Raw genomic sequence first — 19,421 nt, 5'->3', positions numbered from 1 at the left:
AATCGTTGAACATAATTTATGATTACCATAATGATGACAATTTATATCCGTAATGGAGCAAAATCGCAAGTTGCGCCCCTATTCTCGACTGTCATCAACTGTGAAACTATGTCTCCTCACTCATACCATCGATGATAATACTCTTTCCCATGCTTTATTTCCTCGGAGAAAAGGAAACGAGGATGGTGATGATGATGATGATCCCTAATTTTTTTTGTTACAATGATCGGTATAGACGGACTGAAATACTGGACATTTTACCTGAGCTGGTATCAGCTTTGTTATGACACCAATTAGAATTCGAAAAGGTTTGAACATAAAAAAAGGAAAAAACAAACACACACAAAAAAAACACACAAACTGCTTACAACAAAATTCCTTTACCTGCACAAGCCTTTGTCTTGATAACCCTGACAATTGACGGCAAATTCCTAAATCCAGCCGTGTAAACATGTCTTCTCGACGTCGCTATCTGGAACAGTTGGTTGATATTGTACCGTTTGCCAATACCGACAGCAAATATCGTCACACGCTTCCTCTTGAGCGTACGGGCGGCTCCGCTCACGCGGTCCTGGGAACGACCATCCGTCATCACGATCATCACCGACTTTCGGCTACCGCGCCTGCGCCTAAACAGAACCCGCTGCGCATAATACATCGCTAGCCCTGTTTTGGTACCTCCTCTTGGGTATTTGATGCTGTCGATGGCTCTGAGGATATCTCGCTTCCTGCTGTAGGTACTGAACCTAAATATCAGACGGGGACGGTACGAGAACAGCACTACACCGACACGAGTAAATCTCCTGGCGATTTTGAAGGAAACGACCAATCGTTTCACAAAGTCGAGACAGCGTTTGAAGTTTCCTCTGCCGTAGGCCTCGATGCTTCCGGAACCATCGATGACGAAAGCGATGTCGAGCTTAGCTTGGCAAACTGTAAAGCAAAAGATAATTCTAAACGATAGGCGGTAAGTTAGAAGGAAGGAAAGTTTTGCAAACAGCAACAAACAAACAAACAAACAAACCAAAAAAACAGAAAACAGAAACAACAACACTCATTTTAGCTGCTACCCCATGTAGAAAGACGTTTTGTAACGTAAACTATTTCTTTTTGTAGCAATACTTTCGTAGCTACTTGAATTGTAACTTTCTAGTCACTAAAAAGTAGTTTTTACACCACGATAGACAGAAGAAAGCATGCTACAAACAAATATTCCACTTTTCTTCTTCTTCGACCATAACCCTATGTGGGTATAGGGCCACGGAAAAAACAAGTTGAACTTCTAGAAGAATCTATCGCATCCTGAAATTCGCCAACTTCGTTAGCCTACGACCGCAGACGTATTTTCGGCTGTCGCTGCTCTCCACCGAGACGGAAACAAGCGACAGCCGGAAATACGTCTGCTCTCGCAAGCTATGATTACGGCTGCAAGCATTAAATAGAGGCTCTCATCTTCAGTTCGGTAAAAAAACTAATTTTTCTGTAAGCTAGTATTAAACCAGCGGAAAAGTAAGCCGGTTTAAACGTTTAGGGAGCCAATCGGAGCGCATAGATTTCACAAAAAAAAGGTTATTAAGAATGCCTTCTTTCTTATAAACTCCTCATTAAGAAACAAACAATCATAAGACTAAAAACATACCTTTTCCAGCTGGCCGAATTGGACCACTTGGAACGCCAGGAACGATGACTGGACCTGAAGCGAAGATGAGGGCGATGGAATGAATTGGTTTTACTTAAACATGGTAAAGTTTTAATCCTTGAATTTATAAAAAACAAGGTAGGCTAGCCAGTCCGCTATGATGAGTTTGTATAACTTCATGAACATTTTGGGAAAACAAACATGGGCAATATTTTTGACTGGAATGACGTCTCCCAAAAAGTAAAGTTTTCGCGCCAAAAACGCGGCTGTCGTGGTACTGAGGCACGCACGTCTCGTACGTACGACTTCTGGGCCATGATACGAACCGTCCGTATGGCTCAATTTACCTCGTCCACTATGTCGCGAAATGTCCTAAAATTGTACAATTAGTAAATAACTGCTTTATCAGTATGTTCATATAATTAGTTATCGATGAATACCTTTTCTAAAGCATCTCCTTTTCCTACGCAAGATCTGTCTCGCTGTGAGGGCCCGATCATACACCTGCATGCACGAGATTCGTCCTCGGAAATACCTCCTGTCACCGATACGGGCGCCCATTCTCACCGGGTAGTTAGTCGCGAGTCGTATCCTACCGATATATTTACTAGCAGTAAACCTTCGATTGACAAACAACTTCGCTCGTCCTGTCCGTTGGTTGTAAGTCGCACCAACAAACTGCCATCGCCTCGGCACAACTCGCCTGCTTATCACTGCTTTGGTGAATCGACGTCCTCTACGGCGCGTAAACCGTACAAAAAGGGTCCTCGGTGAAATCATCCAAAAGTGCACGCCCCAGCCGTTCGGCATGTAGTTGAAGATGGGTCCGTCGCGGCCTTCGTGGTAAATCCAAGCCAACAAAGTGATTGATCGCTTGGTGTCTATCTTGCCCCGATTTGGAAATTCAATGTAACTGTTGGATCGACCAAAGAACTGATAGGAACCGTAGGGTTTTCTATCGGGGCCTGGGGCAAATCGAACGTTCCTAGGGATCCCCGGGGGATTTCCAAACAGACTGATATCACGTCCACGTGTTCTTGACGTCAGAGGGTACACAGCAGAGGCACGAACAGGACCTGAAAACGGCGGGAAAACGGAACGTCAACGTCAAATACTCTATGTTTAAAGTATACATTAGTGTTGTACAAAACACTTGGTCAAACTTACGAGGTCTGACTGGAGGCCGGGCTGTAGGTCGAATTGGAGGCCTTATGGGGGGCCTGACAGGAGGTCGAACAGCTGAAAAGTCAATATCAAGGTATATTAATGTTATAATAAAGTGTATTATCGTTTGTCTCACGATGTAGTCAATTGTTGTTAATGTTGAGGATATTTTCAAGAAAATTGATGAGTTATAGCAAGATTTTATTTATAAGCAAGTTGCAACCGTATGAATATTAAGGTAGTTTATCGCAGGTGTACCTTTAAAGAGACAAACCAGAACAAACAAACAAAATAAACAAGAGAAAAAAAACAAACAAACAAAACAAAACAATAAAACAAGGGGAAGACAAATGTAAAACAGATGCTTGATAGGAATGTGTATTCTACTCCATCTAATGATTTTTCCACATTTACATAAACTCTTCATAACTTCGCATGGCATGGAAAAGGTCGAACGACTGCTTAAACCACTCTTGAATTGTCAGTGAAATAGTGGTACCAAACTGACCTAAAACAAGTTTACAACTAACGTACCTTTGCAGGCTTTCGACTTTATAACACGCACAATGTTCGGCAGGTTTCTGAATCTCGCTACATAAACGTGTCTCTTGGTGGAGGCTATCTGTATGAGCTGTCTGATATCGTAATTTTTACCAATACCAACAGCAAAGGTCTCAATTCCTGAGCGATGTAGTGCCAGGGCTCGACCGCGCACGCGGTCACCGGATCTCCCGTCAGTCATCACGATCAAAACCTTCTTACGTCTTCTGCGCCTGCCTCTAAACAGATACCGCTGAGCGAAGGACAAAGCGTAGCCTGTTCTTGTGCCTCTCCGAAAGTACGGGATACGGTCAATAGCTTTCATGAGGAGACGTTTGTTGCTGTATCTGTTGAAGCCAAACACTTTTTGCGCCCTGCTGGAATACACGACAACTCCCACGCGCGTGTACTTCCTCGAGATTTTGAAGGAGGCGACCAATCTCTTAACGAAATTGAGGCACCGCTTAAAGTTTCCTCTGCCTGAGGCCTCGATGCTTCCGGAAGCGTCGATAACAAACGCCAGGTCAATCTTGCCTTGGCAAACTATAGAGAAAAAAAAAAAAAACAATAAGCATTCGTGACAAAGCAGTCCCAGAGGTTCAGTAAAATTTAAAGTAAACCTACAGTTGTAGCGGAGTGGATGGTGATGAAGTTTTGGGAGTAGAAAGATCCCGTTCTTTAGAAGTGTATTGGGTTTCTTTTAAAGTGAGAACATAATTTGGGCGGATCCCAGTAAGCGCAGTAAAGTAAGTGAAAGAGAGAGAAAAAGGAGTAATCACCTGGTCCGGCTGGGCGAATGACGGTTGGCACAATCACAGGGCCTGAAACAACAACAATGAGAACAAAATGCTAACTTTGTAAATCTGATCTTTTTCTCCAAAAATAACCAACAAAAAGAAAACCAAAAGAAAAGAAAAACAAGCTTGCTGAATAAAACTCGTCAATAACAATTAATTCAACTCAGTTTTCTATAATGAATAAATTTATCTTTCTAAATAACGAACACTTGTGAAAATTTCCAGATTAGCATGAGAACTTCGGTTACTTTGGAAGCACATTTAGTGGAGAAATAAAAGTAGCGGAGTAAATTTATTTCTCGAGAACGTTATCTGCATGTTACCTCGTGTGAAACATCTCTTTTTTCGTCGAAGGATCTGTGATGATGTCAAGGGCTGATCATATACTTGCATACACGAGATTCGACCGAGGAAGTAGCGGTTATCTCCAACACGAGTTCCCATTCTGACAGGATAGTTAGTGGCCAATCGTATTCTTCCTATGCGTCTTCTTGCTACGAAACGCCTGTTGACAAACAGCTTAGCAATTCCAGTCCTTCCATCGTACGTGGCTCCTACAAATTGCCATCGACGGTGCAACACCCTTCTACTCGTCACAGCTGCGGTAAAACGCCGACCTCTGCGACGCGTAAACCGTACAAACAGCGTCGTCGGCGTAATCATCCAAAAGTGCACGCCCCAGCCGTTTGGCATGTAGTTGAAGATGGGTCCTGCACGTCCCTCGTGAAAGATCCAAGCCAAGAGGGTGATGGAGCGTTTAGTGTCCAGTTTACCACGGTTAGGGAACTCAATGTAGCTGTTTGGACTTCCAAGGAATCGCGCCGCAGTATTCGGTCTTCCATCAGGGCCTCGCACGTACCTGATCCTTCGCGGGATTCCCGCGGGATTGCTGTATAAACTGATGTCGCGACCATGTGTATTTAAGGTAAGTGGGTACACGGCTTGGGCTCGTGCGGGACGAACAACTAAAAATATAATGTAAAACAGACTTGTGGTAAATCTGCTTTACTAAGTTGATTTGTACTGAAATTGTATATTATGTAAAGGACTAAGCTATTAATTTAGATTGCTATAGTTGAGTAAGAAAGGGGATACCATAACAATAGAAAGCTGGAGTGTAAAAAAGCATTTGACATCGACAGGATTTGATATCGAGACATCCAAAACAGATGTCTACTAACGATAGATGAGAGCCATTGAAAAAAAAAGTACAAGAGCGAGAGAAAAATTTGAATGTACTCGCCACTAAAAACAAATATTCTTTCAACCGAAGGCAAGATATTGTATTCTCGTTGGTTGCTTCAGGGTGCCTATAAAAGTCATTTGACTTTGTCCAAAGTAATTTCCTCACCTGGTCGTACTGGGGGGAGCCGAGGTCGTGTTGGGCGTGGTGATGGCCGTGGTCTCGGCCGAGCAGGAAGTGGGCGAACTCCTACAATGCAATATACAATTGTCATTATACACAAGTGAAATACAAAGGACAAAAGAGCTGAGCTTTTGGGCAAAACGGGAAAGCAGTTCAAATTCGATGTAACAATAACAATAATCGCCGCAATATATAAGCAGGAGTCCTGCTTAAGAAGAAAATTAAACGTAAATAAAACTAAAGTAAAAGATAAAACTTTTACATTACAATGCAATGTGAGTAAAGGTATGTGGTGTGTACAGGAATGCAAGCAGAAAATGTTTTGAATTTCTTTCAGGGCATGGGTACCGTTACATTCAGCAATAAGTTCTAGGTAAAAAATACCTGAACGCCCGATGCAAACTCACGTGGATTAAAATTAATAAAAATTAATATCCTAATTGACCACTCCCCAAATGGGGTTTTTCAGGGCCAATGGAAACAAATGATAAAACAAATACAATGTAAATGAACATAACGTGGTTAAAAATCTCAACTGGCAGGAGGTGGATTAGTTGGCTATTTACAAGCGTGGCCGAGGGGCATAACTCGGGACTACTGAGAACACCACCAGCTAGTGGTCCTAAGGGGACTTACCTGCGACCTCCGGATTTCAAGTCCGGCGCCCTAACCATTCGGCCACGCTGAATCCTGGCAGCGCTGCCACGCTGGATTAAAAACTATTTTTGTTAATTAATTTCCTTATTACCCTATCAGAAAAAAGGAGTAACAAACAACTGGCTTTAATTCATAGAAATAACGACTTCATTCACCTTTAAAGCACCTTCTCTTTCGCTTGATGATCTGCCATCTTGTCAAGACACGTCCATAAACCTGCATACAGGAGATTCTACCGCGGAAATATCTACCACCTCCAGCCCCCATTGTTGCAGGAATATTGGTCCCAAGACGAACCCTTCTCAGCCGGTTACGAGAAACAAGCCTTCCGTTCACGTAAATCTTCGTTTGCCCAGTTCTTTTTTCATAGCTAGCGCCTACAAACTGCCACGTGCGATATCGCAGAACGCCGCGCGCAGTCAGGGGGCGAATTATGGTGTTTTGCGATCCACGCGGGAAGATTTGCAGCGACAAACTACGCCCCCTACCGACGGAGAAATCAACACCGTATCTGAAGATTGGTCCCGGGCCCTCTGGGTAAAGCCATGCAAGTAACGTGATTGCATTTTGCGCATCCAAACGACCGCGATTTGGAAAGCGGATGTAGCTGTTTCTACGGCCATAGAACTGGTAGGATGTCCTAGGTCGTCCATCAGGGCCCACCGCTGGCCTTACGTAACCTAGGATACCTGGTGGGTTGCCATAGAGACCAACGTCTTTTCCTCTGGTGCGAGATTGAAGGGGATAAATCGCCAAGGCACGGGCTGGTCCTGCAGTACGAAATAAACCAGAAAAAAAAAAGGTTCCTTAAGCAGCGTGTCATGATCAGCCTGAACGTCTCGTTTGCAAGTTTTGTTGCAGTGAAGAACAGTTGATTGCGAGCGTCATCTGTATGTGAGCTGTGACAACAACAACAACAACAACGACAACAACAACCAAAATAACAAACAAATGGAAATACCGGCGATAACAATACGACAGGTTAACTAAATTAATCTGAGTGGGAATAAACATTATTAGTATCACACAACTAGTGGACTAATGCAAATCCTGCATTTTAATTGGCTTCGCTACTAGAGGACTATTTGTAATAGTCCTCGAGTAGCGAAATTGGCGCAATCGAGCGTGACGCTTTCTTTCGTTTTATTCCCAAATTAATATTTCTTCATCTTGCGTTTGCTAACTTTAGTATTGCCTTTTCTGTCCGACTAGTTGGGTGATACTAAAACAATTAGACCCTTCGCCCTCAAGGACCACGGGTCAATAGCCCATTCGGCTCCGCCTCATGGGCTATTGACCCGTAGCCCTTGCGGGCTATGAGTCTGATTGTTACTTATATGCCTAGCTCTGTGAGCACGCAAGATGAACCAAATCCAGCGCTATTGGCTACATATACCCGAGCGGAAAAGATGGCGCTATGTTGCCTGCTCGAGATTACGCGCTGTGTCTGGCAAGAAAAAGTTTCCCCTAAGCCGAGGCAGGTTCATCAAAGTCCATACAACATATCCTTTATTGACCAAATTTGTTAGGTCAACATGGTTGAATATAAGCCTCGTTCCTTTTTGGCCAATATCCAGCCATCTTGACCTTACGCTTGGTCAATAACCCATGTATATTGATGGTTGAAGAACTCCTGTGCACGGTTAAAAGAGGTCTCTTACCGGGCTTAGGAGGACGACGGGTAGGCGGACGCGTCGGGGGCCTGGGATAGGGTATGATTGGTTTCACAGGTGGTACATATTTATCTGAAAAAAAAAACGACAACAAACAAGTTTAGAAGTAAACAAGACTTAACGTACGGATGTGTGCTATCGTCAAAACTAGTACTTTTTATCCTTTTTATTAATTTCAATTTTCAATTTTCAAAAAAGTATATTGGTAAGAAGACCTTCAGTTTCGTTACTTGCTAGCCAACACAAATTACAGTTAACCCGAAAAGCATGAGAATAACTGAGGCAAATGCGAAAGGAATGACTTGAGTACGAGGTTAGCTCCTTTGAAAATTACGTCTTACAAAAAAAAAAATTCTAAGACTGTTCCTTTAATTACCAAAATGATCTACACGAAAGCGTGATTTGTGTCGATACTTTTTTCGGGGAAACTGAATATTGTTTACTGGCTTCGCCTCCCTGCATAACTATTGTCGAGCTTTACACGAGTGAATTAAATAAGTGAGTAAATATTTCAGGAAATAGTTAAAATTTTTAAAGGCATATCTCATAGAGTTAAGACTGTTGCAAACCTGATTTACAGATCGTCTTTTTTCACCAGAGTAACAACAGATTCAAGATAGACTCAAATAGTTTAAATTTTTAACAACATATCTAATCAAGTAAAGACTGTTGCAAACCTGATTTACAGATCTTCTTTTTGACCAGAGTGACAATGGACTCTAGATTCCTGTAGGCGGCGGTGTATACATGGCGTCGATCGCTAGCGATGTACTGCAGTTCACTAAAGCTATAACGCCTTCCGATACCCACACTAAAACGTTCTACTCTCGACCGCTGCAGCAACGCGGTGGCTCCACGTACGTCGTCTCTGGACGCTCCGGTCGTCATCAAAACCAGGACGCTTTTCCTCGAGGTCCGCCGTATGATTTTAGTGTAAGAGTACTTCAGCGCTGCCCCGGTGTAGCGCGCACCGCACACTAGCTTCATGTTGTTAATGACTCTGACGATGTAGGGTTTTCGGGCGCTGAAGCTAATTAGGAGTTTGGGGTACTGCGCGTACAATATCAAGCTTACTCGCACTCGTTTAACCGAGATACTGAACTCGCCGATTAAATGAATCAAGAAGTTCTTGACTCGGACGAAGTTAGCTTTGGTGAAACGATCGTTTTCGCTGCAAGCGTCAATTACAAATGTGAGGTCAATCTTGGGTTTGCAAGCTGAAAAAAGAGGGAAAGACATAAATGTCAATGATACGGCTACATGTGGAAACAAGGAACTCTACGGGGAATTTTTCTGTCTGAAGTCATTTTGTCGCCGATTGTAGATGGCATATGGAACAGTAATAATAACCCAACACAATTCACTCTTACCTGTTTCTTTTGGTCCAGGCGGCCCACCTACAATGGAATGGAATCAAGGAAAGTATTGATTAATTAATTGTTTACGTCAAAGCTTATCTGTACCTCTGCAAGAACGTTTGGGTCCTTTTTGTCGCCAAAACAGATGTCACAATGAGATGCATTACACAATTGAAATTTGTAAAGCATAATTTATTACTTGGACAAATAAAAGAAAAACATAGTTGAAAAACAAACAAGCAAACGAACAAGCAAAGAGCAAAAAAATGAACCATCAATAATTAGACAGACATACATGCAGACAGACAGACAGACAGACAGATCGACTTAACAACTGACACAGACAGACAGCAAGACAGAAACACAGAGACTTTTAAGCATACACAAAGACAGACAAGACAAACAAGCAGGCAGACAGACATATAAATGAACGACCGACTGACTGACTGACTGACTGACTGACTGATTGACAGACATAAAGACAGTCACAGAAACTCGCCTCTAAAGCAGCGCTTCTTCCTTCGTGCAATCTGATTGGGATTCAGTGCGACATCAAACACCATTACGCAAGAGATTCGGCCCCGGAAATACCGCCTGTCGCCTCTTCTGGCGCCCATTCTGACGGGATAATTTGTGGCAAGTCGAATCCTTCCGATTCTCCTTTGCGCTATCACTTTACCATCAAGGTACAACTTCGCGTACCCCGTTATGTAATCGTAGGTAGCTGCGATGTACTGCCACGTTCGCGGTTTTATCTTACGACTGGAAACCGCCGCCGTCATCTTCCGTCCTCTGCGACGCGTATAACGTACAAACAGCGCTCTCGGCGACACCATCCATAAATGAACGCCCCAGCCGTTTGGCATGTAGTTAAAGATGGGACCCGCGCGGCCTTCGTGGTAAATCCACGCTATGATAGTGATCGATCTTCTTGTGTCAAGTTTCCCGCGGTTTGGTAACTCGATGTAACTGTCGCGGCGTCCATAGAACTGGTACGAGCCACCAGGATACGTGTCAGGGCCTGGTGCCGAGCGCACGTATCCCAGCTTTCCTGGTGGGTTACGGAACACGCTTAGGTCTCGCCCTCTTGTCTTAGATGTGAGAGGGTAGAATGCCGAGGCTTTGAATGGTCCTTAAATTAAAAAAAAAAAAAGAAAACATTTAGTAAGTGTATACGAAAACCTGTTAAGGTCATTCCACTGAAATAGAACCTGCACTGAGATTTTTGTGAAACTTTGCCTATTGATTGTTTATATTATGGGAACTTAAATTCTGAAATAAAAATGAGGGGTCCTCATGTTCGTTTAGGAGTAACAGACCTCGTTTATACCCATATAAATCCTTATAACAGCATCATGATCGTAGTCACGATTGGTTGCTAAATTCCCGTTTCCGACGATTGCTTTTTGTTCTACACTGAGAATTGGTCCATATTTATTTTACACAGAGAAATTTATCACTCAATTCAAAACAACAGAAAAAAAAATGATAGGTCACCATACTCGTTTGCAAGAAAATGACGATTTACCTCTATGGCGAGGTCCAGTTGTAAACAAAAAGCCGCCATTGTTTTTAATGCGCGCGCGCTAATCACGCGTGAAATTATGCGCAGTAAGGATGCGCAATGCAATACTGGAGAATAACCTTAATACGTCAGTTCCGATTCCGCAAATCAAACTAATTTTCACATGAAAGGTTTTGCACGAAGAATCGTTTTGAAACAGAAACACAAGGTAGCTCGGAAATAGCCTATTGGTGATACAGAAGTCTCCTTAATTGTTAAGAGGACTTCTGTTACCCGTTCAACCAGTTCTTCCCTTGCATAAATTAGTCGGTCTTGGATCTTAATCTTACCTCGCGGCCTTGTAGGTATCGTTATCGGTTTTGGTGTCGTGGTTGGGATCGGTTTAGTTGTAGGCACTTTGAAGGAAAACAAACGCTAGGTGAGATTAATTCACCACTCATTGTAACAAAACAACAAAATGGATACTAGAGCGGTTTTCAATTGAGTGTTATAAAAACAAAACCAAAGTATTCGTTCTGGCCAATCACAGAGGACGGAGAAAATCCAGTGAGCCTATCAAAACTCGAAGTAATTGCATGTAGCTGAAACAAAGCGCGGGAAAACAGGTGCAAACGAGTTACGATTACTTTTAGTTTTACTTCTGCATATCTGATTGGATGAAAACGTGGCGTGAGTTTTTTTAAAGCCAATCGTGTAGCGTCAAAACCAATTATTTTTCGACACTCAAATGAAAACCGCTCTATCATAACATGCCCTCAATTGCGTTTTCACTATTTCCAGTTTCAATTCTATTGTTAGGTCAAGCGGACGTCTTTCTGCTAAGCAACCTCATCATTCCATCCTGCAGACAAGGGTATTGACTCGAATCTCATCTCTGAGATACTGAAGGAGCCGCCTCTCGAAAATTATTAGTAAACGATTGTTTTTTCATATGCATAGCGCAATTACGGTAATTGAAGGTAACGTCTACTTCTCGCATTACACAAAACAGCGTTTACAATTAATCCGTTTACAATTAATTTCTTGTGAAACACGGATAATTGCTTTCACGGTAGTGAGACGTTCGGCTCGTACTACACTTACAGAATTAGTATAAGTAATCAAATAGTGGCGCGTGAAATTAGGAAATAATTAGAATTTTGACAAAACGCAACAGGAATCATTTCCTAATTTCTCGAGTCAGTACCATTTGATTACCTTATAATATCGTGGGTGACATATTACGCTTACGATTGCGGGCTTATGACTGGCTTATTGTATTTTATTGTATTTCACGTAAAATTGTAAATTAACGCTGAAAGTTCGCGCCAAAAATAAGGCGTAATTTTTCAACCATGATATTACGTTACGCATAAGCACTTGCCACACATACAACTACTTACACGGCCTGAAGCACGTTTTACTAGCCGCCAAAATTTGTTTCCGGTTTAGCGCACGACTGTAGATTTGCACACAGAAAATCCTTCCCTTGAAGTACCGTTTGTCACCACGACGCGCACCAATTCTGATTGGATAGTTCGTAGCCAATCGGAATCGTCCAATACTCTTCACCACAAGCAACCTCGAGTTCACCCATAGTTTGGCAACACCACTCTTGTAGTCGTATGTAGCACCGATGTAATTCCAGGCTCTGTACCGTATCTTTCTGCTCGTGACGACCACTGCTTTGGTAAACACTCCATCCCTGCGGACGAACCGTGCAAATAACGTGCGTGGTCCAACCATCCACAAGTGAACGCCCCATCCGGGACCTGGTCTGTAGTTGACGATAGGACCTTTGATGCCCTCGTGATAAACCCAGGTCAGAATGGAAATGGAGGCCACGGTGTCAAGTTTGCCGTTGTTCGGGATTTCGACGTAGCTGTTGCGGTTGCCATAGAATTGGGTGGATCCGTATTTTCGTCCGTCTGGACCTGGGGCGATTCTCACGCCAACTCGCCTTGCGGTCGGGCATTTTCGTGGGCTGATGTCACGGCCGCCATTAATTCTGTCCAGTGGATAAACAGCGACTAGAAGTGGAAGAGCTGAAAGGAGAAAAGATGTATGAGAAGGTGATAAAATAATACGGACATGCCGTCAACACTGACGAAGGAGGCTGAAAATATGGATGTCAAAATCTAAAGAGATGCCGGTTGTTTGCCATTTACATGAAGAAAGCGGTTCGTCAACGGTTGTGCAAATGGTAAGCAAAAATGCCTGATGGTGACTTTCATTCGGATTGGCCACTTACCATCTACCCCAAACCCCCTAATTTACCGAGATAGACTACTGACGAGTTAAACCTGATCATAATTCCAAGAGGGCGGCGAATAATTGCAAATGGTAAGTACATTTTCCACTCGGATATTTCAGTTGGAAATTTTTGACTACCTTTCAAGACGTTCCTTTTATTTCGAAGATTTTCCGGTCGGTCGAGCCAAAATTGTCTTACCATTTACATTTTTACCGAACTTTCAAATCTCAAGAGTTTTCATTGAATATGGTAAGTGAGATAGAAAAGTTGGTCTTACCTGGTGGTGGACGAGTAGGCGTGGGTCGAGCTGACGAAGAACAAAGAAAATTTCAAAAGATCAATATCAATAGCGCGATATCGATATTAAATTGAAAACTTCTTTTAACGATAATTCTGAAAACAAACCTCTGAAACACTTCTTTTTCAGAGCTCCGAGTTGTCTCCCATTCAATGCTCGATCGTAAATCTGAAGACATGCTATCCGGCCACGGAAAATCTTTCGATCTCTTGGCTTTTTCCCTGATATAGCTGGGTAGTTAGTCGCCAGTTGGATCTTTCCAATATTCCTCTGAGATATAGGTATGGCATCATTCCACAGAGTGGCCAAACCAGTGACGTAATCGTAGGTTGCCGCTATGTAGTTCCAGGCCTTCGGTTTGATTCGCCGGCTTGTAACAACGCTGATGGTCTGCAAGGACCTAGGCACGAACTTCACCAGTAGGGTGCGCGGATTCTTCATCCAAAGATGTACCCCCCAGCCGCGAGGGAAGAAGTGGAAGATCGGTCCGCTGCCCTCAGGGTAGACCCAAACCACTATGGTGAGGGAATTCTTTGTATCTAGGCAGCCCTTGTTGGGAAAGTATATGTAGCTGTTTGCGATGCCCTGGAGATAGTACGATCCAAGAGGAAGGCCGTCTGGGCCTGGTGCAGGCTTGACGTTGACAAGTCTTGCAGCAGTGTTGCGGTTGATGCTTATATCTCGTCCTCTTGTCACACCGTTAAATGGGAATATAGCTCTGGCGGCTGCTGATCCGGTTACTAAACAGAATAAAAACGACAACGATTGAATCGCTTGTGGTAAGCAAGGTAAGGAGGTCACAAAGATCTTTAAATGAATCAATGGTAAGTTAAGAAGAGGCTGAGGGCCAATTTAAACCAAACATCAAATTTAACGCGTTGTTACTTGAATTATATTCCGATGGCTTAAAAGGCGGCTGATCTGTAAAGTGATCCAGGGCTGATTATAACCGTTAAACGTAATTGCTTTTTTAACTGTTGCAAATAGAACCGTTGAGATTGTTATTAATGATATCAACTTGTAAACTGTCACTGTTCGATTAAGTGGGTTAAAGACTATTCTTAAGCAGGATAGTGTGTGTGAACATGACTGTGAATTATTGATCACAAATTTAACCCATAAGATACCTGAACACGCTTTAGCTCGTATGGCGCCCAGAACTGCAGCCAACGTCCTCGGCGTCGCCGTGAACACGTGCAGCCCATTTGTAGCGATTTTGAATAACTGCGCCTTGCTAAATCGTCTACCAAAGCCAACAACGAACACTTCAATTCCCATGCGCCTTAAAACGCGTCCCACTCTTTGCACTCTGTCTACTGAGCGTGCACTTGCAAACACCACGAGAACGCGCTTGCGTCCACATTGACGCCTTCTTCTGAACAGGTACCTACGAGCGTAGTACAGAGCTTTTCCTATCCTAAGAGGACCCCTTTGAAGGCGAATTCTTCGTATGGCCGACAACATGGAAGACGCCCTGAAAAACCGGTTAAAGCGGAACAGGGGCCTGGGTCTTGACGCGTACGTAACCATGCCGACTCGGGTCTCTTGAGTGGAAATGCGAAGCGTGTAAAGAAGTCTTGCAATGTAACGTGTAAGAAGTCTGAAAGCTCCGCGCCCTACTCGTCGCAAGTTGTAGGAGCTGTCGATAAGGAATCCAAGATCCATATTCGCTCGGCAAGCTACAGAAAGAAAATATAGAGAACAATAAATTCAAGCAAAGCGCATTTTGAACTTGAGAAGATTGCTATGACGAGAATGTTTTAATAATCAAACATTGAGAACTCAAATTAAAATGTCATCATAAAGCAAACCAATTTTCAAATTTTATGTTTTGCTTTTTTCGCATGAAAGCAGAGGAGTTTTTTTATTACCGTTAACTAAAACCGCACACTTTTAAGATTCGTGAATATACATATCTAAAAGTATGTCAATTAAGGGATAAACTGAGGTGAAGGAATCGGGATAAAAGAAAAAAGAAAACACGGAAAACGAAAAATCAGATTTTCCACTAATTGGTAAAGGTGACTTCATTTTTAGTAAAGGCGACTTCTTCCTTTCTCCTCTGGTCGCCTATAGAGAGACGGGAAAAATGGAGAAAGAGCATTGCTGATTGGTTACTTACGCCTTGGTGGGGTGGGCTTGGTAGGTGTCGGTCGCGTTGTTGGTTTGGTTATAACCTCTGTTTAAAGAATGAAAAGCACGATAGTGATAACGTAAAAACTTTTAACGACTATGTAGCTTAAGTTAGATGCAGAAATTTTGCCAAAAAAAAAAAATCAATCGATCGATCAGTAATGGACCAAGCAATGAAAGCATTAATAAACAACAAACAAACAAATCAATCAATTCGATCTATCAAGCTATCGATCAATTATTCAATACGAATCACTCTTGAATCGATTCATCAACTGATAACAAGTAAAGAAAGGAAAAAAGGTTTCTTGGAACACACCTCAAATCTTTCTGAGATGCTTGTGTAATACGAATGCAAATTTAATTAAGAATTGCTTTGCTTACTTGTCTTCAAGCAGAGTCTCTTGGCGGCTTTGATTTGTATCGGTCGAAGTGGGACGTCGTAAATCTGCAGGCAAGTTATTCGTCCACGGAAATAACGCTTGTCTCCAATACGGGCTCCCATTCTTGCTGGATAGTTCGTAGCCAGTCGTATCCGGCCGATTCTCGTCCACGCAACTTCCCTGTAATCGATGTACAATCGGGCAATTCCCGAACGTTGATCATAGGTAGCGGTGACGAAATTCCAAGCCTTTGGTTTAATGAGGTTCGTTTGCACTGGCTTTGTAAACTTTCGTGTACGCGTCACGAAACGTACCAGCAACACTCGCCGACGGACCATCCACAAGTGCACGCCAAACCCGTCAGGCTTGTAATTGAAGATTGGACCAACTGGTCCATCCGGATTTATCCAAGCCAAGATAGAGATGGAATTCCGGGCGTCCAGACGACCTTTATTCAGGAACTGTATGTAACTGTCTGCACGACCCTTGAACCTAAAGGAGCCACCAGGCCTTCCGTCTGGACCCAGGCCAGGTCGCACATTTGCCATGCGCCCTGACGGGTTTTTGCTCCTGCTGACGTCACGGGTGTTGTAACGCACGTTTAAGGGATAGAAAGCCAGAGCTGGAGGCAATGCTAGGGAACAGAAAGAGAGAAAAAAATGATCCTTTCGCACTATTCAGACACACCTTAACCGTGACAAATTGAATGATTTATAGAACATTACAGTAATTAACACAAATTGAAATATATACAAATCAAACACTTACCAGGAGATGGTGTTGTTGGCGTGTAAGGACCTGTAAGTAATTTAAATAGGATCAGTAGATTTAAAATTCAGAAAAACCATAAAAAAAAAGATTAAAAAAAGTATTGCAACTGATGTATATATTTACTGCTTGACAGAGTGAGAGCGTAATCTCTTCTGAAGTCCGGGAACAAAATAGTAGAATCCCTTTATCAAGTTTGAAATCAATGTAGAAGAACGAAAGGTTTTAGATAAATTACTTTCTTGGAGGGTAAGCTGGGGCTTCGCCTATGGGGGCTGGGGAGAGTGGGTGAGAGAAGAAAATATTTACCCCATAAGAGTCACTCGTCTAATCCCTTAAGTAATAATCCGCATGCAAAAACAAATATTATTCGCTGGAAATTTATCTATTGCAACCGCATGCTACAAGCCTACATGAGAATTTTACGGATTCCACTTCAAGACTTATATGACTTACCTGGTTTATTACAAAGGTTCTTGACCTTCTTAATCTGAGGTCCAGTCAGAGGGTCAGAATAAACCTGCATACAAGCGATGCGACCTCGGAATGTTCCACCCATGTAAGCAGTCTTTTTGGTCGCCAATTGAATTCGTTTGATATTCTGCGACAATATCGGCCTTGAATCCAGCCACAGGGTAGCCATACCAGTTCGTTTGTCGTACGTGGCACCGACGTAATTCCAACGGCGTGGTCTGAGGCGTCGTTTCATCAACACCCTCGTGCGCCGCCCGTTCCGGCGGATGAAGTGAACGTATAACGTGTCCGAGCGCACAACCCAAAACCTTACTCCCCGAAAGTACTCGAAGATTGGACCGCGACCAAACGGTAGAATCCAGGCTAGAAGAGTTATAGAGTCCTTAGCGTCCAGTCTGCCGTTATTTGGAAACCGGATGTAGCTGTTACGGCGACCAAAGAATTCTGTTGATTCGCCAGGCTGTCCATAAGGACCAGGAGCGTACCGGATGTTGTAGCTTCGACCTGGAAGGTTTTTCGCTGGGCTTATGTCGCGTGCGCGAGTCTTGCGATCGAGTGTGTAGATGGCGATGGGCGTAGGAAAACCTGACAGAAAAAAAACAAAAAACAAAAAGACTAAGTTCACAATAAATAGCGGTAAAAGTTAAAGTCTGCATACGAGCCAAGTGACCCATCAGACTGGAGTTTATCCCGGTTTCTGTAGCATGACCGACTAGGAGTATTTCTACTCCCCCATAGATCGTATGCTAGTCCATCGCAAGGTAACCACAACATTAAATTCGCCGGTACCCATCTATACACCTGGAGAGAGGCACTGGGAGAGTTAGGTGTCCTACCCAAGAACACAAGGCAGCGTCCCCTTGAGCACTTAGCAGTGACCGCTTCAGTGATCCGGAGCGCTCTAACCATGAGGCCACCGCGGAAACTGCGCTAACGGCCAGAAACTTAAGAAAACTGCAAACAATTGTCTACTGTTCTCGAACAACATAACTACATGATTACAGTATTTCCATAACAAACTTACTTGGTTTTCTGGTTGGAGACGGCTTGGTTGGTCGAACTGTTGGCCGTGTCGTAATTTGTGCTGAAAGAAAGATGCCAGTTTGCAATTAGCTTATATCCCTGACGAATTACAGCGAGCAAAACTATTAAGTACTACTACTCTTAGTCCTGCGAGAAACCAAAATAAAAAAAAGAAGCTCCACCCCTGTCTTTAGAAATTCAAAACTCCGAAAACGATGAATAGACTCGTTAAATTAAAAGGTAATTTTCAGAAACTGTCGAATAGTATATTTTGCTGGCTCCCCTGCAGTACAAGTCGTAATTTCCTGTTCCGCAAGGGATATACTGTGTTAATAAAAAATGTGGCAACAATAAACAGTCAGGTAGTGTTAAATACCTCTGCAAGCTTTCCTGACAATGCTCTTGACGATGCCATTAAGCGTCTTGAAGTTCACCATGTATATGTGGCGAGAGTCTGTGGCTATTGTACTCAGCTCGCTGTTCCTAACTCGAGTTCCAACACCAACTGCAAAGGCTTCAATTCCGGCTTGGTGTATCTGAAAGCTTGGTATTTTAACGCTGTCGTAGGATTGACCATTTGTTACCACTATCAACACCCGCTTTTTTCGGCTGCGTCTAAACAGCTCTCCAACTACAAGCCGCAAGGCTTTTCCAGTTTTTCTTGACCCTCGCGTATAACGTAATCTCTTGATAGCACGATTGAGGCTGCGTGAATTAGTGTACGAATTGAGTCCGAATTCCATCCGAACGGTGGATCCGTACACGATGACTCCCACACGAGCTCGGCTTCGAGAGATCGAGAATGAGCGGGAAATGAGTGCGACAAACTCTTTGATTCGCCTGAAGTTGTATAGACCGCGTCTCCCAGAGGCGTCCAGGAGAAAACCAATATCAATGGCTAGGCTGCAAGCTGAATTAGAAACAAGGATACAAAGTGAGATTTGAAAAAGAAAACATAACAGGGTATGCATCTACGTAGGCAAACATGACACAAATCGTTGCGCAATTCTATGGAATAAATTAAGATACAAATTTAAACCGTTCTACAGGGAGATAGGCCTCAGTTGGGATGGCAATATATAATAATCTAAAGAACGATTTAGTTCAAAACGCTCTTTCTCTCAACAGAAAGAAAGTACAGGAGAATTATTATATATATGGCAATATATAATAATCTAAAGAACGATTTAGTTCAAAACGCTCTTTCTCTCAACAGAAAGAAAGTACAGGAGAATGGCTGAAGTTTTATTGCAACGTTATCTTTTTAAATGATCGTGCCATGGGATCCAGAACCTTATTAATACACAGCTGTTGAAGAATAGCATGATTGCTAGAACAGAGAATGACAGACATGCAGTTAAACATGTCGTCTAGACACCAACCAGCAGTA

General features: G+C 43.0%; 1 protein-coding gene across 1 annotated transcript in view; it reads right to left on the bottom strand.

Moving 5' to 3' along the window:
* The window catches only part of LOC145463807 (uncharacterized), a 114,657-nt gene that overhangs the window by 46,256 nt on the left and 48,980 nt on the right, over positions 1-19,421 (bottom strand). The window contains 25 exon segments of the mRNA XM_081447603.1: positions 385-933; positions 1,640-1,693; positions 2,080-2,715; positions 2,807-2,878; positions 3,338-4,032; positions 4,035-4,164; positions 4,464-5,105; positions 5,492-5,890; positions 6,319-6,969; positions 7,602-7,610; positions 7,699-7,908; positions 8,514-9,053; positions 9,207-9,233; positions 9,694-10,326; positions 11,049-11,114; positions 12,102-12,743; positions 13,230-13,259; positions 13,358-14,090; positions 14,136-14,929; positions 15,373-15,429; positions 15,768-16,400; positions 16,535-16,564; positions 16,991-17,593; positions 18,033-18,092; positions 18,408-18,941. Of these exon segments, the coding sequence (XP_081303729.1) occupies positions 385-933; positions 1,640-1,693; positions 2,080-2,715; positions 2,807-2,878; positions 3,338-4,032; positions 4,035-4,164; positions 4,464-5,105; positions 5,492-5,890; positions 6,319-6,969; positions 7,602-7,610; positions 7,699-7,908; positions 8,514-9,053; positions 9,207-9,233; positions 9,694-10,326; positions 11,049-11,114; positions 12,102-12,743; positions 13,230-13,259; positions 13,358-14,090; positions 14,136-14,929; positions 15,373-15,429; positions 15,768-16,400; positions 16,535-16,564; positions 16,991-17,593; positions 18,033-18,092; positions 18,408-18,941 (9,429 nt within the window).

The sequence above is a fragment of the Orbicella franksi genome, chromosome 12, assembly GCF_964199315.1.
Source record: "Orbicella franksi chromosome 12, jaOrbFran1.1, whole genome shotgun sequence".
NCBI classification, from domain to species: Eukaryota; Metazoa; Cnidaria; class Anthozoa; order Scleractinia; family Merulinidae; genus Orbicella; species Orbicella franksi.
This window is presented reverse-complemented; position numbering and strand designations above follow the sequence as displayed.